The sequence below is a fragment of the Aythya ferina genome (assembly GCF_964211825.1).
Source record: "Aythya ferina genome assembly, chromosome: 17".
Classification (NCBI taxonomy): Eukaryota; Metazoa; Chordata; class Aves; order Anseriformes; family Anatidae; genus Aythya; species Aythya ferina.
This window is the reverse complement of record NC_140316.1, coordinates 13,856,973-13,879,314: the sequence shown is the minus strand read 5'-3', so window position 1 is coordinate 13,879,314 and position 22,342 is coordinate 13,856,973. Positions and strand designations below refer to the sequence as shown.

The 22,342-nt window shown below is 64.4% G+C and overlaps 1 protein-coding gene and 1 long non-coding RNA gene across 6 annotated transcripts in view; one reads left to right on the top strand and one right to left on the bottom strand.

Moving 5' to 3' along the window:
- Window positions 1-22,325, bottom strand: part of SH2B3 (SH2B adaptor protein 3) — a 26,533-nt gene extending 4,208 nt beyond the window's left edge. For 3 of the 5 annotated variants that reach the window (XR_014684351.1, XR_014684352.1, XM_084491541.1), the window contains exons 1-7: window positions 20,057-20,191; window positions 13,245-14,027; window positions 1,684-1,785; window positions 1,342-1,433; window positions 1,123-1,214; window positions 711-925; window positions 237-408 (exon numbers count right to left, since the gene is read on the bottom strand). Coding sequence is in view for 3 of the 5 variants with exons in the window: in XM_084491541.1 (XP_084347667.1) it covers window positions 237-408; window positions 711-925; window positions 1,123-1,214; window positions 1,342-1,433; window positions 1,684-1,785; window positions 13,245-14,000 (1,429 nt within the window). In the remaining 2 variants the exon portion in view is untranslated. Of the gene's footprint in view, window positions 1-236; window positions 409-710; window positions 926-1,122; window positions 1,215-1,341; window positions 1,434-1,683; window positions 1,786-13,244; window positions 14,028-15,044; window positions 15,369-20,056; window positions 20,192-21,692 lie in introns of those variants that run through there. The other 2 variants (XM_084491543.1, XM_084491542.1) reach the window with 2 other exon arrangements.
- On the top strand, window positions 20,361-22,342 carry LOC311420536. The gene is made up of 2 exons (XR_014684359.1): window positions 20,361-20,435; window positions 20,725-22,342. It is a non-coding gene; the product is annotated as an uncharacterized lncRNA (long non-coding RNA).

The window sequence follows — 22,342 nt, the reverse complement described above, 5'->3', positions numbered from 1 at the left end:
CCCCGCAGCCCGCGCCAGGATGCGTCCCGTGGCCGTCGGTTTGGGGCAGCTTCTCCTTTCTCAGAAAGGGAAGCCAGGAGCTCAGGAGTCACCTTTCGGGGCACTGCACGGATGTTTCCGCTTCCCCCAAAAGATCCCAGCTGCGCCCATCACCCTGAGGACCCTCCCGAGTCCCCGCACCCCGTGGGGACCTCCCCGTCCCCGTGCCCCAACCTTTGGCCCTGTCGTGCCCCTACCTGGCGGCTGGGGCAGGACGACGACGTAGCTGGAGAGCCGGACGTCGCAGGTGGCCCCGCACTCCAGCGGGATGGGGAAGCGGTGGAAGTGGTGCAGCATCTCCACGATGGAGGAGAAGCGCAGGTGCTGGACGCGGCACTGGCCCCGCTCCGTCAGCGACAGCCGCAGGTGCTGCGGGGAGGAGCACGGACCCGTTACCCTGCCACCGGCTCCCTTGCTGGAGGAGATGATGGGGGACACAGGGGTGTTTGGGGTGGAGGGGAGGGGGACAAACGGCCTTAACATCCTGTGCTGCATCCCCAGCCCGCGGTGCCCGGCCCGCTGATGGGTTTTTTCCCCCCTAGGAGTGGGGATGGGGACACCAGCCAGCGATGGGACAGGATTCGTGCCCACCCACTTGTGTGCAGCTCCCGAGGGGTCTCCAGTGTGATTTTTTTTTTCCCTCCCCATCCCAGCCCCTCTCCCACCTGTACCTTTGCTCTGCCCTGGAAGTTGAAGGTGAGCACGTACTCGCCGCGGCGCGTCTCGCTCTGCCGCACCAGGAAGACGCCGTGGCCCTCCAGCCCCCCCAGCTGCACCAGCTGAGCCGCCTTCATGCGGGAGATGGGCCCGTGGAACCAGGGGCAGGAGGACAGGAACTGCTCCATCTTCGGCCCCGCTGCCTCCGCCGACCCCCCCGGCGTCGCCCCTGCCCGGACAGGGAGGCCGGTGCGGGGTGAGCACCCCGGGAACTGGGGACCCCTGCCCGGCCCCGCTCCGTCACCCTCATCCCTTCCCCTGTGGCTGCGTCCTCGCCAAGTGATTTGGGGCTAAGATTAACCTTAGCCAGCCCTGACAAGGCACAGGACCCCTCCCTGGTGTCCCCAGGCATCCCCCGGGCCTCACCTTGGTTGGGGGAGTCGGTGCTGGTGGTGGGGCTGGTGGCCGCGGGGTCGGGGTGCCGGCCCGCCAGGAGCTCGGGGTCGCCCGCGTCCGACCTGTCAGGGATGGGAGAAGCCAGGCTGAGCGCTGGGGACGGGTGGTTGGCACAGTGCTCAGGGACACGGAGCAGCTGTCCCCATCCCCGGGGTCAGCAGGGCTCGGGGACCCCCGCCGGGTGCCTACCCCCTGTGCGCGCATTCCCGGATCTCGGCCGTCCAGGAGCTGAGCTGCTGCTCGTCCCCCGCCTCGAACAGCACATCGGTGGCGTTGGTCACCTGGGGGACACCAGAGAGGGACACGGGGACATTAGAGAGGGATCTGCAGCCCTATCCTACCCCCCCCCCACAACCCACACTTGGGGACCGGACAGAGCAGAGCATCCCCACCCCGCGGGCTGCGTCCCTGCCATCCCCGGCATGGAAGAGGAACCGAAATTTGGCACGGGAGCTTCCAGCAGCACGTGCGCCCCGAAGGGGTGGGGAAGGCGTCGGGGCCAGCTGCGGGGCCCCTCGATGGGGGCCGTACCTTGAGGACGAAGGTGTGGAGGTTGTCGGGCATCTCGAGGCGCGTGCACCTCCGCACCTCCTGGACGGCGGAGCAGGCGGTGTGCAGCTTCGGCTTGGAGCCCTGCGGAGAGGAGAGCGGCTGAGCTGTGCCCCCGTGCCCTGCAATGCTGCTCCAGGGAACGGGATCCAGCCTGCTGGGAGTCCCCTGAGTCATGGCAGCAGCTAGGAAATACCCCTCTCTGCAGGGAAACACCCTACGGGCAAGGAAATACCCCACCTGGCAAGGAAATACCCGGCACGGCTGCTGCTTCGAGGCTGGGGCGAGCCGTGCCAGAGCAGGGCACCCACGGGGGGCTGAGCAGCTCCCAGAGCAGGGACCCAGCCCAGCGGTGCCCTGAAGGAGAGGAAGGGACGGAGAAGGAGTTTCCCAGCACGTGCTGGAGAAATTGTGCGCACCAGTGAGGAAAACATGGCCTGGGTGGCGAGCAGGGTGGGTGCGGGGGGGTCTTTGGTGGTCCCCGCTGTGGTGCGGGGCCGGCCGGAGGGCGCGATGCCCCGGGCAGCCCCGCACCCCCCGGGGTGGCGTGCCGAGAGCTCCCTGCTGCCGCCTGGCCAGTTTCGCTCTGACACAGGCACATGACAAAACGCTGAGCAGGCACTTCCATAAACTCTAATAATACCCCTCCCGGCAGCTTTCGGTTCCTCTGCCGCCAGGAGCGAGCTGCTGACCGTCTCCGTGCTGCGGCACCGGGGACCCCCACAGCCGGGGACCCCCACAAGTGGGGACCCCCGTGGTGGGGACGGAGCGAAGCCCTCCACACCCCGTGTGCGGGGCTGGCACTGGGAACAGCGCCGGGTCCCCCTCGTGCCACCTCTTGTGGGTGCAGCCAGCCCGGGGTGCGCAGCTCAGCGCTCTGGTTCCCCTGGGCTGGGCTCGCTGCCAGCTCCGCGTTACAAAAATTTTGGCTGGCTGTGATTCATGCGACAGCTTCAGCATCCCACGGGCTGAGTCTTCGCTCTCCCGTGCCAGGCACCGCCGTCCCCTCCGGTTCCCAGCTCCGGGCTGATCCCGGCTGACCCCACACATGGCCACTGACACGGGACCCATCCCTGAGCATGACGCCAGGCTGCGGGTGGCAGCCGGGGCCGTGCACGATGCTGCTGCACAGGGGAAGGGTCCGGGCCTTTGCTCTGAGCTCGCCCTGCTCCCACCACAGCGCTTTTACAAGGCCATTCCCCCGAGCGGGGCTGCAGCGAGCGCGGCGCCTGCGGGCACTGGAAATCTTGCCGGCGGCTGGGTTTGGCAGTGCTTTTTTTTTTTTTTTTTTTTTTGCCCCCCACTTCCTCCCTCTCTCAGTCTCACTCTCGACCAAGGACTCGGTGTACTTTGGGGCCGGAAACGCAGCGCGAGAAGGGCCAACCCTTATCAGCGCCAAGCTCCGCCGAAAGAAAGTTCTTAGAAGTCGCCCGCCGCGGCGCAGCGCCCTGCGAGGAGCCCGGGCTGCCGCAGCTGCACGCGCCCGCCCGCAATCAGTGTCGCTGCTGCGGGCTGGGGCAGTGCCACACCGCGTCCTGAGGGTCCCCTGGAGGGTCCTGAGCAGTGTCCCGCACAGACGGGGGGTGCTGAGGGCTTGCAGTGCCCACCGTGACCCCTTCCCCAAGCTGTGGGTGCCGGGGCCGTGATGGCCGGCACGTCCCCGAGCTCGCCACGCGGTGCCAGCGTGGCGTGGGCGTTATCGGCACGCAGGGCCCGGCCGGCACCACCAGCACCGCGCTGCTCCTGCTTTCTTGGGAGCAGCAGAGGGGGAATTCCAGGAAAAGGGAGTTCGGCGAAGCCCTGGGCTCGGCTCCATCCCTCCCCGGGGCGAGCGCAGCCGGGGAGCGCGCACAAGGGAGAAGGAAATGATGCAGCAGTGAGATACAGTGCCCGAAAGGCAGTCTGGCTTCGGAGAAGTGCCTACCGCAGGCACGGTGCCCCCGCCCCCCGAAACGGCGCACCTGACCGCAAGATGCCCTGCTCGATGGCGGCCCTACCGAGAAATCCTTTTCTCGGTAAGCAAAACTGCACACTCAACACTCCGCGTGCCCGCCTGGCGCCCACGGGCTCCTTCTCGGCAGAGAGGTGCCGCAGCATCCCCGTGGGTGCTCGGGGAGCTCGGGATGGCACGGGACAGGATGACAACAGTGGATGGGACAGGACGGAGGGTGAATTCATCCCAAAGCTTCCCGTGGATGTGGGGGGAACCCCGGCGCCTGGCTAAGCACCCCCTGAAATCACAGAGGGACACGGTGCCCGCGAAGCGCACGGCACCCACTGTGCCACCACTGCGGTGTCCCCTGGTCCCCGCACCCCAAACCACACATCCTGAGCTGTCACCTCCAGTTTGTAGGGCAGAATCCAGCCTGGCTCCCCAAATCCCCCTCTCCCTGCAAGGGCTGGCTCCCAGGAGGAGCAAATATTACCACAAGTGGGATTTTTCCCCCCCAAAACATCGTCACTGCGCCCTCGGGCAGCCAGGTGGGCATGGCACCCGCGCTGCCTGCAGCAGGGATTTTTGGGGGACGCCCCTCAGCAATCCCACTGCTCCTGCTGCTCCCAGCCCCGCTGCCAGCAGTGTCTGGCCATAGGGAGCCACGCTGCTGGGGACCAGGGGGTGGCAATGGGGACACCCGTCCCGCAGGCTGGGGACAGGGAGCCGCGCCAGCACTCAGCGCCTGATTAAAATTAGTGCTGGAGAGCGGCTTCCTTCCACCTGTGGTCTGCCGAGCCCTGCCCGGTTTTATTTTTGCTGTTTGCTCTCGCTGCTGATTATTTTCTAGTGTTTAAAAAACGCTGAGTGAATCCAGCTGGGCCGGGGAACGCGGCGAAGGGGAAGGCGCCGAGGGCGCAACCCTGCTCCCGGCGTCCCACAGAGCCCCTGGGCTGCGCTGCGCCCCACGTCCCCGCACCGGGGACCTTTTTGGAGGATTTCTTAGAAAACCAGCCTCGAGTTTCCACCCTGCTCCAGCCCAGGGTGGGAGGGGGGGGCACAGGGAGGGTTCCCACGGGCGGCACCCGTGGCCACCGGGCACCTGGCTGGGAGAAAGCGGTGCCGGCGCGGGGCGGCGGCGGTGCCAGCAGCGCCGGCTGAAGGTCAGGCCAAGGTCACAGCTGCGCCCCGGCGTTGCAGGCGCCGAGCGGAGCTGCTGCGCTTCCGCCTCGCCAATCCCCGCAGCTCCTTCTCCTCTGACTTTCTTCTCCACCCGTGCGCCCGTGCCTGCAACAACCTGGCCGTCCCCACCAGCCGAAAGCCGCCCGCGGGGGCGCGGGGGCTGCAGCGAGCAGCGGGCGAGCTTTGGCTGCCCCGGGGAAAGAGGAAGGCAGCTCGAGCTTTCCAAGAACGAGAGTGAAATCGCAGCACCCGCTATCGACCGGCAGCGGGGTGCTGGCACACGTCGGCCACCCCGTGCCCCGGCAGCCTCCGCTCGGCTGATTTCTGTGGGGTCCCCAAAACGTGGCCACCACCACCCGGTGCTGCTGTGGCTTGCGGGGCTTTTTTTGCAAAAAGTGGGCAGGGGGAGCTGCAGCCAGCACTGCCCTTATCGTCAGCTGTGCTTCCCGTGAGGGATTTGGCCAGAACCCAGAGCCCAGCGTGCCAGGCAGTGGTGGCAGGGGGCTGACAGTGGTGGCAGGGGGATGACGGTGGTGGCACGGCGATGACAGCGGTGAAGGCAGCGAAACCTCAGGGGGCTGTGCCACAAGGTGGGCACCGGTGAGATTTGGCCCTTCTGGGAAACCCTGATGCTCAGCGTGTGCCCTTACGCCGGGACAAAGACCTCAGCTGGCACGGCTCGGCCCCACCGGGGTCCCTGTAGGGCTGATGGACGGACAGACAGACGGACAGACAGACGGACAGACGGACGGACGGGCCACTGAGATTTGCAGCAGCGCGGGCGCTGGGTTATGCCAGCCCCAAAACCACTTCCTGCGCTCGCAGCCCCGAGGGAGTTTTCTTAAATTTCCCAGGGGCACAGTGGCACGCTGCCACGGCCCCAGCCCCAAGCTGGGGGACGTCCCCGTTGTCCCCACACGGCGCAGTGAGCCAGCTGGGGAGGGGGCAACAGGGGACGTGCTGGTGGGCTCGGGGGGTCTGTTGGGCTCAATCCTTGTGGGTTTGCACCACGGCTAATCCCAGAGCTCATCCCAGGGGACTTTGCACCATGGTTAATCCCAGAGCTCATCCCAGGGGATTTTGCACCATGGTTAATCCCAGAGCTCATCCCAGGGGATTTTGCACCATGGTTAATCCCAGAGCTCATCCTGGGGACTTTGCACCACGGCTAATCCCAGCACACACCCTGGGGGATTTCGCCTCGCAGATAATCCCAGCTCTTGTCCTTGGGAGTCTGCACCAGGGTTAATCCCGGCGCTTGTGCCCGGGGATTTTTCACCATCGATAATCCCGGCACGTGGCCTCGGGGTTTTCCACCCTGGTTAATCCATGGTCATCCTGGGGGACCGGCAGCACCGCTAATCCCAGCGTTGGTCCTCCAGCAGCTGGTCACAGCCTTTCCATCCATCCCTGGCATTTCCCGGCAGCCTTTCCCCCCGCTGACCACAACTTCTCCCTGCGTTTGCTGAGCCCTGATCCTCCGACCCTCCTCTCTTCCTTTAATTCTTCTTCTCCTGCTGCCTCTTCCTCTCCTGCCCCATTTCCTCCCCCACTTACAGAGGGATTTCCCACACGGGGCATCGCTTCCCTCACCCCGTTTTTGGGCCATTTTCCTGCACGTCCCCCCCTCCCCGTGTCTCCTGCACCCCCCCATGCCCTCTGCCAGGCTCAGAGCTTGCAGGGGGCACTGGGGGTGGGCGCGCGGGCTGGCACACGGGCACGTGGAGGTTGTTCACTCTGAAACCTACTGACATCAGCACCGGGCATCTTCCTGGGGGGTTCTGCTTTTAGAGCTTTTAGAGCTTTTTAGAGCTTTCCTGCTTTTATTGAACAGAGCAAGGTGATCACTGCTGTGATGGGGGACCTTGGGACCCCCCATGCCCTATCGCCTTCCTCGGGCATCACCCAAAAGACCCCTCTCTGACCCCACAGCCAACTCCAACCCCCGGCCAGCGTCCTCAATCTGGCAAGACCAGCAGGGAAAACAAATTTCCCAGGGAGAAACCCCAGCTCCGCGCGTCCCCGCAGCCCGCGGTGGCACGGTGGGGACGGGGCCGTCCCCGAGGGGCCGGGGCCGGGCGGCTACAAGGGGCCCCGTTGTGCCGGCTGCCTCGGGGGCACAAAGCCCCTTCTGTTCCCATCACAAGCAGCGCTGGTGCGAGGTGCTCCCGGCAAACACAGCCCCATGGCACCCCACGGCACGGCGATTTCACAGCCAGAAGAAAATGGGGTGAGGTGAGACACCCCCCCCAAAACGCCCAGCGCTGCGTCCAACCCCACCGGGAGGGACGCGGGGGGCCGGCTGGATCCCCCCGCCCTGTCCTCGGGGCTGACTGGCGCCCTTTGTGCATTGATAAGGACGTCAATAAATAAGGCAGAGGCTGGCCTGCTTCGCAGGCAGGGCATGAACGAGTAAATATTCCCTCCTGAAAGCCCTGAAAACCGCACGCGCTTTCGCTGCCGCCGGCGCTGAATGTCGCCCATTCAGCCTCGGCACCGTTTGGGGGGATCGGGGAAGAGCCCGGGGTGGGATGCTCGGCTCCAGCCAAACCCAAAATCCTGGGATGGCCGAATGCAAAGCCCTGGGATGGCCAAAACCAGAGCCATGGCAGCACCTCCGTGCACGACGCAGCCCTGGAGGTGGACCAGGGATGCTCGGCCGGTGGGGATGGCACAAAGCAGGGCTGATGCGGGGCGCACGAAGATGCTCAGGGCCCTTCCCAGCAGCTGGAGGAGCTTGGACCCCCCCGGCCATGAGAATTGGGGGGGCCGAGCGGCCGTGCTCCAAGCCAGCCCGGCCACATCAAGCACCCTGCCCTCCTCCTCCAGAGCAGCGTTTTGGAGAAGCGGGGCTATAAACAGGATCTTGAAACAGACGGCGCTTGCCAGCCGCTCGATTTTTTTTTTTATTTTAAGCCAAACTCGCTTCCAGCGTGGGCTGCTTTAATAATTTCCTGGAATAAATAAAGAGCTCGGAAAGTAAACAAGGTGGCCGCACGCGGGCGGGAGCCGGCCGCAGCCGGGGCTGAGTCACCCCTGGAGCTGCCGCCAGGGCCGGGGGGCCAGGGTCCCGTTGGGGGGGTCGCTGCGTGTCCCCGTGTCCTGCTGTCACCCCTTATCCTTGTGTGGGGGACCCCAGGGATGCGCCCAGCGGTCGTGATCCCGTGGGTCTGGCAGCTTGGCTGGGCTGCTCCCACCTCTCCCCCATCCAGGCTGTGAGGAAAGCCCCAGGGGTATAAAATTGGGCACGAGGGGGTGCGGGTAGGGCACGAGGTGGCCCCGTGGGTGCGCAAGAGCCGACGGCACGTCCCCAGGTGCTCCTGTGCCTGCTCCTCATCCGCTCCCGCTGCCCTTCGGCAGCACGAGCTGGGCTTGGCAGTGCCCTGGAGGACTGCGAGAGCATCCCGAGCCCCGGTGGGAGAGCGTAAATCCCCCGAGGGTATTTTGGTTCCCCCTGCCTGGTGCTGCTGTGTTTTTGGCCATCTCCTCGCCGTGCCGGAGCTGCCGGGTGGGAGCGGGTTGCGGCCCCCCTGCCGCCCCGAGGGCTCCTTCCAGCCCCTGCGCCGCCTGCGCAGCCTCTCATAAATATTTACCTTTGAAAGAAGCAGCACTCAGCCTCGACACAACCACATCCTGGACCATCAAAAAAAAAAAAAAAAAAAAAAAGGCAGAAAGAAAGAAAAAGGAAAAAAAAAAAAAAAAAAGAGAGATACAGCCACCCAAAAAAAACACCGACGGGCATCTCACAGCTGCTGCCAGGGCTGAGCGGGTCCCACGCCTGCCGGGACCCTGAGCTTGCACATGAGGGAAAAGCAGCGAGGTTTGGGCGCTTTCCCAGTCCTTTTCCTTGTAATTCTGTTTTTATCTCAATTTTTTGCTCATTTATTGGCTTGCACGTGGCGCTTTCCTACCCAAGCAGCTTTAGAGCATCCCACAAGGCAGATGTCCCCGTCCCCATCCCCGAGCAGCAGATCGCTGCCGCGAGCAGAAGGACCACAGCGGTGGGGCAAAACCCATCTCGATTTCGAGGAATTGGGTTAAAAAGAAAGGAAATCCTCCCATCTCCTCTCCGAGCCAGGCCAACCAGCCCCAGGGCCGGGGGAAGAGGCAGGTTGGGGCTCCCCATCCTGCGTCCTTCCCGGCACACAGCAGCCGAGCCCCAGCAGGCTCCATCCCAGCAACACGGTTTCCAAAATAAGAAACTCTGCTCTTCAGCAATTAACGCCGGGGCTGTGGTTACGTTGCTAAAAGTGTTTTTTCCGTGCATGACCAAGGATGGAAAAAGTTGTGGTTAATAAATGACAAATAACCTTTTGTCTCATCACCCTCCCCCCCCTCCCACCCACCCACCCACCCCCCCCCCCTTCCACGGCCGCATGCCCTCACCCTGAAATATGAGAGAGAAAAAAAAAAAAAAAAAAAAAGAAAAAGCTAAAAAGCTCAAAAGCTCGCCGCCGAAATCTCAAGAAGCCCAAGCTACGCCCAGCCCCGAGCGCCTTCGAAGAACAGCGGCGAGGGGACGCGCTGCTGCTGCCGCCCTGCTCCCGGGGAAAGTCTGCAAGGGGGGGGAGGACGCACGGCTCCCGGCTGGGAGGGGAAGGGAGCAGCCCTGCCAGCACGGGGTTATTCGAGGGTTTTGTTGCAAAGAGGGAGAAAAATGAGGCAGGAGATCCTGGGAGGTCACCGGATGGGATCCTGCTGGGCTGCGGGGTGCTTTTCCCTGGGCCAGGGTGGTGACGGGCACTGAGGTGCCTCCATCCCCACGGGGGCACCTCCATCCCCACGGGGGCATCTCCATCCCCATGGAGGCTCCTCCATCTCTACGGGGGCTCCTCCATCCCCACCGTGGTGCCTCCGTCCCCAACACCCTGCTCAGGTTTTGCTTCTTTCATTTGCAGCCCCGTGGGAGCTCACACCGGGGAGGGAAACACCTCGCGTGGAGGAGCTCGGGGACGCGGCTGGCAGGCGGGTGGCCGGGGCTCTGCGCGAGGTGACGGGGCCATCCGCACTTCCAACTTGGCTTTGAGAGCACGATTTGTCATCGCTCCGGCGGTCACTTCTAAAAGTAACCTCATTTTGGCTCCGAAGCCATGGCTGGAAACGCGCTGCGTGGTGAAGGAAGGGGTTTGCTCCAGTCCCCTCCCGGGGCAGAGCTGTGAACGCAGCCGGCGTGGCCGTGCCAGGGCTTCCCACAACCTCTCCAGCCCCTGCTTTGGGAACAGGGAACGGTGTCACCGGGCTGTCCCCACGCGTGCCACATCGGCCCCAACCCTGCCAGTGTCAGACGGGAGCCACCCGGACCGGGACCTGCTGGCTCAGGGGATCGCAGTTCTCAGAAACGAGTTTCAGGTGAAAGGAAGGGGAAAAGGCAAAAAAAAAAAAAAAAAAAAAAAAAAAAAAAGAGAAGAAAAAAAAAAAAAAAGGAAGTCAGAGCAGTCTCGCACTGAGCAGAGATAAAAATACTGCTCCTCCCGTGGCCACGGCGAGGACGTAAGAGCCGTGACACAGGCACCGCAGCCTGCGCCCGAAAATCTTCCCAGCTCATCTCGCAGCGCAATCACTTACGGGATGTGATGGATTTCATTAAAACGCCATAAAGAGACCGGCGCAAATGAAAATCCCATTTCCCTTCCCCTTCCTGTAGGAACATCTGGTCAACATAAACGGCTCGGGACATTTCCGTTGCAAATCCCAATTTTCATGGGGTTTAGGGCTCGGCCGTAAAACATGTGCGCGGGGCTCGGCGGATGAGCGGGGCAGCCCCAAACCCAGCGAGCTCTGACCCTGCAGCGGGGCAGCCCAGGGCAGAAACGCTTCCTTTGAGCTTTCCAGAGCTACCAAACCCCTACAATTACGAGTACGCACGGCGGGGTAAAGCAGAAAGCCCTCAGTGCCTCCACGGAAGGCGAGCACAACCTTCATATTAGACATCAGAGAGCCCACAGGGGCATCGTGCCAGGCCCATTCCCGGGGACTCTCTGGTTCTCCCAAGCAGTAAAAGGAGATTAAGGCCCTTCAAAGTGCCCTGCTCCATTTGATGCCGGGCACGTTATGGGATTAGGCTCACGGGCTTCTTGGGAGAGCTGAAAATGAAGCCGAGGGCTTGGCGGGCACGGGGGGCACACGCGCGGGGCCACCCTCGCCTCCTCGCCCCGTGGACCTGGAAAATGATCAAATAGGTGGGAATTTGGCTGGATGCTGCCAAGCCGGGAGGCTGAGCTGAATTTCAACGTGTGTCGTGTTGTTTAAAGGGTAAAGGGGCAGGGAAGGAGGGGGCTGGCCCCGTGCAGGGCAGCGGCAAAGCCCCGCAGGGCTGGAGGGAGCCCAAGGCGGCAGCGAGAGCTGGGAAACGAGGGGGCTGCCCCCAGCCCTCCCCTGGGGGACTTTTGGTAATTTCCAAGGAAAAAAAAAATCACAAAGCTCCTCTGTTTGTCCTGGCCAGGGCTTTGCCTCCTTGGGGTGATGGTGCTGAGCTCTCCCCAGGGGTTCCCCAACCCGCACCTTGGGGTCTCGCCCTGCCCAACGCCCGGCTTGGCTCCAGCCCGTGCAATAACGGGGCCGGGAGGGGGGGTGGGAAGCTGCCTGCAGCCCTCCTGCTGCAGAGGAGGCGAGGAGCTGGCCCCCGGCCAGTTCATTAGAAAGGAAGGACCCGCCCTGAGGATATTTTCACAGGAACCCCATTTACTGCTGAGATTTGTGAAACCCGGGCGAGGAGCGGCCCTGGCGTGGGGGCGGCGCAATGGGACGGGAAACCTACACATGGGGGGGGGACCCGGCCCTATCCCCCCGGGACGGGCAGCCACCAGCTGGTTGGGAACTGCCAGGAGGAGGGGTGCAGGGCGCATGAAATGCTCGGCTGTGAACGCCTCTTGTGGGCTGGGGTCATCCCTGCTGCTCCCCGTCTCCTCTCCCATCGCTCTCCTCCTTAAAGGTGGCCAGGGGCTGCTGCACCACCAGGTGGGATTTCGAGTGCATCACCACATCCTCCAGGGGCAGGGGGCACGGCAGGTCCCCTCCCCGTGCCCTCATATTCATCTCTTCAGGCTTTGCCCCTTTTCATCCGCCCAAGCCCCCAGGGCACCTCTGGGCAGGGGTCACCATGGATGAGGAGGAGCAAAGCTGGCAGCAGCTCCCCAAGTAGCTCCAACACCAACACCTGTGTTGGGCGTGCCAGGGTGGCACCCATGGGTGCTGCCTGGCCTCGCAGAGCCCCGGAGCAATGCTACCCACAGCCACACCTCCCTTACAGCCGGGGACGTGCGCTGCCAAGGGGACAAACACAAAATCCTGAACCCCCATGGAGCAAAACCAGGGTGGTGGAGGCAGGGAGAGGCGCTGCCCCTGCCTCCAGCACCGAGCAGGGTGTTGGGGCTCAGCCTCAGCCCCAGCCGGGCTCCTGCACAGCCTCCCCGTGGGACCGAAAGCAGCGGTTGCCGCTCCGCACGTGACGCCGAGCTGTGAAAAGCGAAAGCGGCGGTGGCAGCACGGGGCTGGCACAGGGACCTTTGCTCCTCGGCTCCCAGCTGGGCTGCTTTTTACTTTCAGACCTAGACATTCGTAGGTTTTTCAACTCTGCTGCTCTCCCTGCAGGTGTTTTGGGGCTGTTGGGCAGAAAGGGCAGGGATTCAGCCCGCTGTGGGGAGCCGCCGGGCGCCGGCTCCTCCGTGCCAGGCTTCCTTGCTCCAGAGCACAAATTGCTCAAAGTGAAGTGAGCACAAAAAAAAAAAAAAAAGAAAAAAAAAGGAAAAACCAACAAACCACAGACGAAAAAGCCCAGCCCGTTCCGTCTACGTAAGACCCGCCATGTGGAGGAACTGGCTTTTTAAAGATTAAAAGCCACGGCTGTCCCCCCCCGGCCGCCGCGCGGCTGTCACGCAGATCCGGCACCGCCGGCGCTCCCGCTGCGCTCAGCACCCCACAGCTCCCCCAGGATCCCAGGCTCTGGCTGCGGAAATGCTTACAAAAATAAAACCGAGCTCCCGACGGATCCCACAGGAACCGAGGAGGGCTCAGAGCCCATTTTGTGCTCCCTTTCTTTTCCTTTCCCAATTTTCCCCAGAGGCTCCAGGTGCTGAAGCCGCAGCACCGCGGGGACAGGCACCGCGTGAATTTGGGGTTCGTGAGACCCGGTTCCAACCCTGGTGACATCCACCTTGTGGGAACGGGTCCATGAGGATGGGGACAAGTGGTGTTTGCAGGCGAGGACACCAGCCCCCTTCCTCAGCTCTGCTTCCAGCTGGAAAAGCGAGGTTTGGGGCCCCGGAGGAGAAAAACCCAAAAGGTTTTGTGACCGCTGGCGGTAATTTGTGCTCGCGTTGCCCCTGCCATGGGGTCGTGAGGATCTTCTGCCCTCCGAACACCCTGAGGGAAGCCCCAGGCAGGATGATACAGCCAACACCTGAGTGGGGACGAGGCGAGGGAGCCTTACCTTGGGTGGGTCGAAGAGCTCCAGGACGTACTCCTCGCTGTCGGGCGTCCCCGCTCTGCGCAGCACCAGGCGGCAGCGCTGCCAGCGCGTCCCGCTGTCCAGCGAGCTCTCGTCCAGCAGCCCGTACTTCAGCAACCCCTCCTTGCGCACCTCGGGGGGCTGCTCCCGCGACAGCCCCCAGGGCAGGATGCGCTTGCTCAGTCCCGGCTTGAGAGCAGCCTCTGCCGCCTCCCCGTCGGCCTCCGCCGGGAGGGCATCCGAGGAGCGGCGTCGGAAGAGGCTGCGCCAGCTCCGGCGCAGCTGGCTGAGGGAGAAGGGTCTCCGCGCCGGCCCCGCCAGCTCCTCCGAGCTCCACGACTTGCGCAGCCCCGTGGGGGCCGCCTCGGGAGCTCGGACGGGCTGCTCGGGGCGAGCGGCCAGCTCCGCTTCGGTTTTGGTGGCCACCGTGCCCAGGGAGGCGTCCGTGTGCCGCCGCTGCGTCTCCCGGTAATCCCGCGCCGGGCCGGTGGGCAGGATGCGGAGCTGGCTCATGGCGAAGCCCTCCTTCACCTCGTTGCAGAAGTACTGCTGGAAGAGGTCGGTGAAGTGCACCGAGAAGTTCTCGGCGGCCAGCAGGTCATGGTGGGGGTGCTCGGTGGCGAAGCGCAGGTAGTGGCGCGCCAGCTCCTTGGCGGTGCTGATGGCGTGCAGCTCGCAGAACTCATGCCAGCCCCGGGGATGCGCTGGCGTGCCGGCCGGCAGAGCGTGCCCATTCATTGCCGTGGCTCCAGCGAGGCGGCCGCGCTGCAAGACAGAGCACACAGCAGGGCCATCAGGGCGGTCCCCAAACGGATCCAGCCCCGACACCTCCCCTGTGGTCACCGCTCCCCGTTTATCCCCCCCCGGGGTTCGCCGCGTGCAGCACGGCCCCGGTGACCGGCGCGGCTGCCCAAGCGAGACGCCGTGACAGCTCCCAGCCTGCCGGTGCCAAAGCCAGCTCGCCGAGCGTGGCCGTGCCTCAGTTTCCCCAACCCGGCCGGCACGGGGCGTCTGCGCGGCTTCCTGCCCACGCAGCTGCCTGCAGCTCCCCGCGGGACGCGCGGCCCGGCCGTATCCGCTCTGGTTCTGCCAAGGCTTAACAGCGCTGATGGGTTTCCCTCCAGGGACCTATTTCAGCTGAGCTGATAAAAAAAATGCCGGAGGGGGGGAGGAAAGGAAATAAATGGCTGCTGAAATCCAGGGAGGGAGCTGCCTCGTCTGGCGTTCACCTGGAGACGTGGCCGCGCTGCCGGCACGGCAGGGGGTGAGCGAATGCCTCCCCGGGGGGATGCTCGGATGGGGTGAAGGGGTCTGTCTGTCTGTCTGTCTGCAGGTGCCAGGGGTGAGCTGTGCCCCCCCCGTGTCCCTGCCACGTCCCACGGTCCCGCACAGAGCGACACAGCTGCTCTTCACTCCGTGCTTAACCCCTTTCAGCAAGTGGAAACGTGCTTTAGGATCAGCCGGGACCCCAGCTGGAAACGCCGCGCAGCTCCCTGGGCTTTCCAGAGAACCCCAAAACGCACACATCCCCCTCCACGTGGCTTGGGACGTTTGGCTTTTCCTTCCACGGCCACATCCAGATGCTGTAGGCACCCCAAGGCCCTGCCCTGTGGCCATGGCACTGCTTGGGGGGGCTGCAGGGCTCCAGCAGAATCATATTGTGCGTGTCAACCCGGTGGCACCGCTCTGCCCGCCTCGGGGACCGTTTTGGGCCACCAAGAGTCATGAAGCCGCCCCGGCGAGCCCTTCAGTGGAGCTCCCCGGCGCTGTTTACCCCCGTACCTTGTGCTGGCACGCAGCATTTATCGGGGCCGTGCATTCTGCTCAGGCAGGAAACATCCTCCAGCCCGCCCGCATCCTGCCGGGACGGGGCAGGACGGGCTCGGCGGCCTCCCTGCCACGCAGCAGCGCCCGAGCTGCTAGAAGGGGAGGAAAAGTGATTGCATTTCTCGGGGCGGGGTGGGAGGAAAAAAATTAAATTAAAATAAAATAAAAATAAAAAAATACAAAACACAAGGGGCCGGGAGGAAGCGAGCGGGGAGATTTGGACAGCAGCAGCGCGGCGGATCTGGTTTGCAGACGGGGAGGCGATAACGCCGCGCTGCGCTGGGAACGCGAGCCTCTATCTCTGCCGACCCGCCGGGCTTCCTAGTACGTCCTCAGAAGTTTCTAGGCGAGGGGAGATGTTATCAGCCCCCGGCCAGCCCTGGCTTCTCAGAAGAGCCACGCGGGGCCGGCGGCACTGCCGGGCGTGCGCCTGCCCGCGGCCGAGCCGAGGCGAGCCCCCCGGCGGGGCCCCCGCGCGGGGCCGTCTATCAGCACCGCCAGCCTGCCCGTGACTCAGCACCCTCCGCCTGCGCTCCTGCTTCCTCCGGCACCCCGGGGATCGCCGGCACCACTCGGCCGGCCGCGGCGCCCAGGCACCGAGGGAATCCGGGGAGCCCCCGGGGGACAGCGCCTGCAGGTGGCCGGGATGCTGCTACGGGAAGGTGGAAACCTCTCTGAAGTTTTCACGCTCCGATTTGGGGAGAGGTTTGCTCCGGGAACGCCGGGCTTCGCCCGCGCCACGTGGTGGGAAGAAGCCCGAGGCCGTTTCCAGCAGTGACGGGTGTTTTCCAGCCGGGACCACGATGGGAAAAGCAGCCCCGGTGGCTTCCTCCTGCTCGTGACACCGCCTGCATCCCCACCCAGCGGGGACGGACGAGGATGGATGCTCCGCTTCGACCCAGCTCCAAGGATGTTTTTTTTTTTTTTTTTTTTTGGCATTTTGACACTCGTGCCCTGCGGGTCACCACCGAGCCAAAGCTGCGACAGCTACCTGCTTTCCTTTGCACTGGACGGGGAATCCTGCACAATATCGGCGTGCGGTGACCCAAGGCGCCCACCCAGAGCTGCTGGAAGGGCTCGGCGCCGTTTGGGTGGCTTTGGGGCGCAGGGACAGGAGCGCCCAGCACCATCTCTCGAGGAACAGGGGGACAGGATGGGATGGGATGGGATGGGGCGAGGCGTGATGGGACGGGACGGGGCAGACCGGCCGCGGGCGCGCTTTGATGCAGGCTGCAGCAACAAGCCCGAGCCTGCGCCGGGATCCGGCCCTGCAGCTGCGCCGCCGCTGGCGCTCCCGGGAGATTTTAATTAAAACGCTTCCACCACCAGCCCCATTGCCCAACCCGAAGAGTGTCGCGGTGGGTCCCGGCCCCCGAGGCAGCGGGAGGGCCGGATCCGGCACAAGGCTGCTCATTCCTTCACGGTACCAAAAGGATCAGTGCGTGCACGTTACTCCACGGCACCACGCAGCAGCACGGGGCAGTTTTGGGGCCAGCAGGCCTCACCAAAAGCAGGCAAGCCCAGCAGGGCTGCAGAATCCGGCCCCATTGTGAACCAGCCCCAAGCCATGGGGCAGCAGGCAGCGTTTTGGCAAATTGGGTGCCTGCAGGAAAAGTGTTTTTCCGGAGCAAAGCCCACACCGCCTTGCCCCGTGCCGGGCAGCGCAGCAATCCGAAAATGAAAGCAGCCCCTCGCCGCCGGCGTCCGAGCCAGGGGAACGCGAGCCAGCAGCCTCAATAGGAAATTTGATTTGTGCAGGGCTCACCCCGAAACAACCGTCCCCAGACCAGAGGAAAAGCTCTGCATTTTTAGCCCGGGCAGCCTCCCTTTCGGAGCCTGTTCCAAACTCACCCTAAGGGGCGATTTTCCGGAGGGGCTGGGTAACGCCCCGGCCGGCCCCGCAGCTCCTCGCTTCCCGAGTCACCGAAATGCCCGGTTCCCACAATGCCGCGAGCGGGGACATTGTTCCTTCCCAGGATGTCCTCCATGAAAAGAGCTATTCTGAGCCAGGCAGCAGCCTTTTCTTGGCACGGCCCCGCAGCCCGCTCGCGGGGCGGCTGTAAAAAGGCCGGCTTACAATGAACGGCACTTTTCTGTGCCGCTGCATCCGGCTGGGGGGCTCGGGGGGTGCGGGTCCTGGGCTTGCAAGGGCCAGGAGGCACGGGGCATCTCTCCAGCAAGGCTTGGGCTCCGTCCCACCCCTGCGTCCCGTTACTGGGTGGCAGCTGGATGCGACCCCAGGCGAAGAGCACAGCTGGGCGCAGCTGTTTGGGGACGGCACCGAAACGCTGACGCTTTGCTGCCCGGGACGAAGCGGGGCTGGGGCAGGGGGAGAGGTGGGGACGGGCCCTGGATGCAGCCCCCTGGTGTGGGAAGAGGGGGACGGAGGAGATAAGGGAGGAGAGCACCCCCATTTTCCCCCCAGGGCCTCCTCCAAGCTGGGTCATGACACACCGTGTCCTTTGGCCGGGCGCAGCCATGGGAAGCAGCCCTGGCTCCACGCTCACATCCACCCCATGCAGTTTTATTGCTGCCTTTCAACTCGAGTTCAGCCGAGCCTCTGCTCCCTCCCACCTGCTTCAGCAGTGGTTAAACGCTGCCCAGTTACCCCGGCGTGGGACGGAAAGTCCCAGCAGCACGACCCAAGTGACTCCACGGGAAGAGACGAGGACTTCAGGGCCCCCAGCCACTCCCCAAAAACGGGCACTCCCACACACAGGGTCACCGTAACGTGGCCGAGGACTCTTGGAACAGCTCAACCACAGCAGAAAGAGCTCCAGGCCTGGCACTCGCACCCCTCTGCCCAGCAGCACCCATGGCTGTGCCCTGCCTGTCCCAGCACCGAACCCACGCTGCTGCCAGGGACACCCAGGGGTGGCAGCGAGCACAGCCCCAGAGGACAATTCCCCCCCTGGGGCTGGAAACGTAGCTCGGGAAGGGATGAGAACCCCACTGGGAGCATCGCCCCATGGTGGTGGGGATTCCCAAGGGTCTGGCAGAGGCTGATGGTGCAACACCACAGCCCCGAGCAGCTCCACGCTGTCCCCGAGTGCCCCCACTGCTGTGCCTTAACGCGTGGTCCTGCCCGGGCGGCACAGCACTGCCACACCACATTGTAGAACTTTAAAGCTGGGGGAAATCCAGTGATTTGGCTTCCCCGATCACCCCCATGGACAGCCGGGATGGAGACGTCCCAGCTACCACCCAGCTGGGGCCAAACACAAGCTCCAGGCTCGCTTGGCCCTCAGGAAAACACCGGGCAGGACCCGTGCGCCCATCACCGCGGTGCCTGGCGCTCCGCGGCGGCTCCCACCCGGCCCTGCTGCGGCTGCTCCCTGCGGGCTGCCCTCCCGATGTGCTTCGTGTCGCTGTGTTAAATGCATCGCTGCCACGGAGGCGTGGGAGACGCAGCTGCAGGCTCTCCCCCTCCGTGCCGCGGCGGTGCCGGGGCTGGATCAGGCCCTTCCTCCTCGCCGAGCCGCAGCGGCGCTGGCAGCACCACAAACCCTGCCGGCGCGCAGCTCTTGCACTTTCGCTTCGTCTCACTTGCTGGGATTTGTCCAAACGGCTTCGCCGTGCCCCAGTGCCTCAGCGGAGAGCCCCCACGGGCCCCCCCGAGCAGCCAAGGAGGGGGGAGGCAAGAGGTTTGCCCCCCAGCAGAGGCAGCGAAGCCCCTCGAAAGCCTCACAAGCCTCTCCGGGGCAATATGTGGTGGAGGCAGAGCCACCACCCCGTGGGCTCCAGCGAAACCAAAAGGGATCTTTACAGGCACAATAAAGATATAAAAGAAAAGGAGATAAAAAAAAAAAAGAAGACAGTACTCAAGGTGGGGGGGGGACGCACAAAGACAAAGTCCTCCTTGCACCACAAACGAGTTAAAAAAAAAGAAATCAGAGGCGCTGATCTAGTCCCAAACAAGTCAAAGCGAAAGCTGCCAGTAATTTCACAGGCCTTTAAAACCCCGGCCCGCAGCCTGCCAGCACAGCCCGACGGCACACGGGACACGCGGGCGGCGTGAGGTCCCCGCACCGACCACCTCTTCCTCCAGCTGCTTTCACTACCTAAAGCGCAGCAACCCAAAAAGTCCCCCGGGGCCGCCAGCCCACAGGGTTCCAGCACATCTTGAAGCAATTTGCAACAACAAATGTCGAAATCGCAGCTCGACAACTCGCCCCGGTTTCCTTGACAGTAAATCCCAGCCCGGGGAAGCGGCGACCACGTTGCTCCCAGCGGGTCGGGGCTCTCCGTGGGTGACCCCGCTTGGCGCGAGCGGCGCTCAGCACGCCGGCAGGGCACGGGGAGGCCGGCAGGATGCTGCCTGCCGGGGCATTGGCCTCGTGCTCATGGCCCCCCTTGTGCCTGCCAAGCCAGGCAGTGCCCACGAGCCAACAAAGTCCACGGGGAGCAGAAAGCCAGAGCAGCTTGGCAGGCTCGGGGCTGGCAACTCCGCTCGGCACCCGCAGCGGCCAAGGGGGCAGAGGACGAGGGGGCAGCAGGGGGGGGCAGGTAGGGCACAGCCCTCCTGCAACACCCACAGGGTCCTGCGCCCTCTCCAAGGGGCCACCCAGGGGTGCTGCAGGGCTCTGGGGAGGTGCAGGGGTGGGTGGGTGCGTGCTGCACCCATGGGGCAGGGTAGGGGGCCGGGATGGGGACCCCAAAGTGCTGCATGGAACCCCAAAAAAAGGGGGACCCAGGGAGTAAAGGCGTGCTGGGAGGAAGGGGCCCCCAGATTATGGGGGTGGGGAGGAGAAAGCGAGTCCCGGGGGTGCCAGAGGCTGGGGAGCAGGGGGAAAGGGGCAAAGGGGGAAGGGGCGCGGAGCGATCGCGTCCCCGCGGGGGCGAAGCGAGGGCAGAAGCTCCGCGCCCGGGGGCACGGCGGGGCTCCCCCCTCCCTCTCCCTTCCCTTCCCTCCCCGCCGCCACTTTCGCTTTGCAGCCGCCGCTTCCCAACCCCGGCCCCGCCGTTACCTGCAGGAGAAGGCGTCCGGGGGCCGCTCGCCCATGGCGGAGCGCAGCGGAGCGCCGGGCCCGGGGCGCACCGGGGAACGGGGACCACGGGGCTGGACGGGACGGGACGGACCGGGGACAGAGCGGGGCTGGACGGGGCGCACGGCACGGCTCGGCACGGCTCGGCTCAGGCAGGAAACCGGGGCAGGCGGCTCCGCATTTCCGCCGTGCGGAGCCGCGGCGGCGCGGGGCGCGGACCCCGGCCCCGGGCGTTATGTAAACGGAGCGGCCGAGGGCGGAGGCTGCGCGGGGGCGGAGCGGGAGCGGAGCGGAGCGGGTGCCGCAACCGGAGCCGGAGCCGGAGTCGGGTCCCCGGCGCCCCGCACCGGTCGTTCCGCGGGTGCGCCCCGCTCCGGAGCTTTTATCTTATCGCCTGCGCGCCCGCGGAGCAGCCGGGACAAACAGCAGGCTGAGCTCTTCTGGTTTACAAGGGGCCGCCACGGGTTGGGGTTGGGGTTTTTTGGGGGGTTGAGGGAGTTTTTAGAGTCTCCGGGGGGTGTTTGGGGGCTCGGGGTGGTGAGGGGAAATGGGGCTCGGTTCCGCAGTTGGGACATGAGGGTCTCTGCGGGGTGGCGGTGGGTGAGCTGCGGTCTCAAAGCCTGGTTTTCATAATTTTCCTCTGCTTTTAGCCAAGGAAATTGTCTCGGAGCAAAAAGGAAGGAGCAAGGCCAGCAGCTGTGCCCCACCATGGAAGACAAATGGCTCTGGTCCTGAGCAGGGGGTGCCCAGCCCCGAGCAGGGGTGAGGACTGGGGTGGGTGCCCATGGGGCCAGCTCTGGCCACCCCAGGGCTGTCCTGGTGCTGTCCCGCTGCCACCCTGCCCCAGGGGAAGAGGGTCGGCACGGTGGGCCTGTGGCTGCCCACCCCATGGCATGGGAAACGGGAGGACGATCAACTTTCACCGCACCTTTTTCCAGGAAAAGGCTGGCGTGTGGTCTGTACCGTCACGTCTGGCCCACCGACATCTCCCACCCGTGTCACCGCCTGTCCTGAGGGCTCCTCCGGGGCCTCGTCCTCCCGTGCCACGCGCAAGGGGCAGCAGCATGGGGCTGGATGAGCCCTCCCGGACCCCCGGACCCCCGTGCAGGGCGCACCAGAGCCGCCACAGAGCAGCCCAGGGGCTCGCCCAGCATGACAAACCGGGGAAACCCAAGGACGTGGCAGCCGGGGATTTATAGATGCCACTGGGTTGATATGTGGGTGTCGGGAAGGCGGGGACTGCAGGGAGCTCAGCACCACCGCCGCCCTCACGGAGCGGGCCGAGGCATGTGGGGCTGCTGGGGAGCAGGCGTTGGTGTGCCGGCACAGCGGGGCCGTCCCCCGAGGTGCTTTAAAACACTCGCTCGCCCCTTTCGTGCCCAGTCTGGGCAAAAAGCCTCAATGGGAAACCCACCCTGTGCCGGGGTGGGACAGCAGGATGTGGGTGCTGTGCCCTGTGCTGGCAACGTGACTCCCTCCAGCCCCCCGGACCCCCAGATGGGGCAGAGCTCTGCTGCAGGGCTGCAACCCCACGGTCCCCTTTGGCATCGCCCGCTGTGGGGTCCAGAAAAACGCCACTTGCAAGTGGCCAGGAGTGGCCGAAATGCAGAGATCTTACCTTAAAAGCTGCTTTTTAATTCCTCCTGCCGATGCCTCGTGCATGCTTGCACCTTCTGGCTGCGTTTTTGAGCACAGATGAGCGGGCAGCGGAGCCCGGCTCCTGCCCTCCTTCCTCCTGCCCCTCCAGCCCCAGCCCGGAGCTTTGCAGTTTTCTCGGTGATCTCCAGCTCTTTCAAAAGCACCCTCTCGGTGTTCTCAGCCCCTACGGCTCACGATTTCTCTTTTGTTTTGCTTCCTGTACGGATTTTTTTGCAGTCCCCGACTACTAATTCACTCCCACTGACTTCTGCTTTTTCTGTTTGTCTGTGCCGAGCTGCGCAGATGCCCTGGTGCAGGCACACGCCGCCGCTTCCCTTCTGCTGAGCGCTGGGCTCAGCTTTTAACTATTGCAGCTTTCCCCTCCTGCAGAAGCCTTTGCCAGCGTCCAAACATCCTCCCCACTTCTCTTTAACTCCCTCGCTCTCACCCACTTCATTTTTGGGATGTGCCCAATGCTTTAAGAAGGCACACCTGCATTTCCCAGGGTGAGGTGTGACGGTGACCTCTGCCCCTCCGGGCTGAGATGAGGTCCCCCCCTCTGCCTGGAGGCGATTTGGGGGGTGACAGCTGGAAATGGGGGGCTGCTGGGTGCGCTGGCCGGGCCCCCCC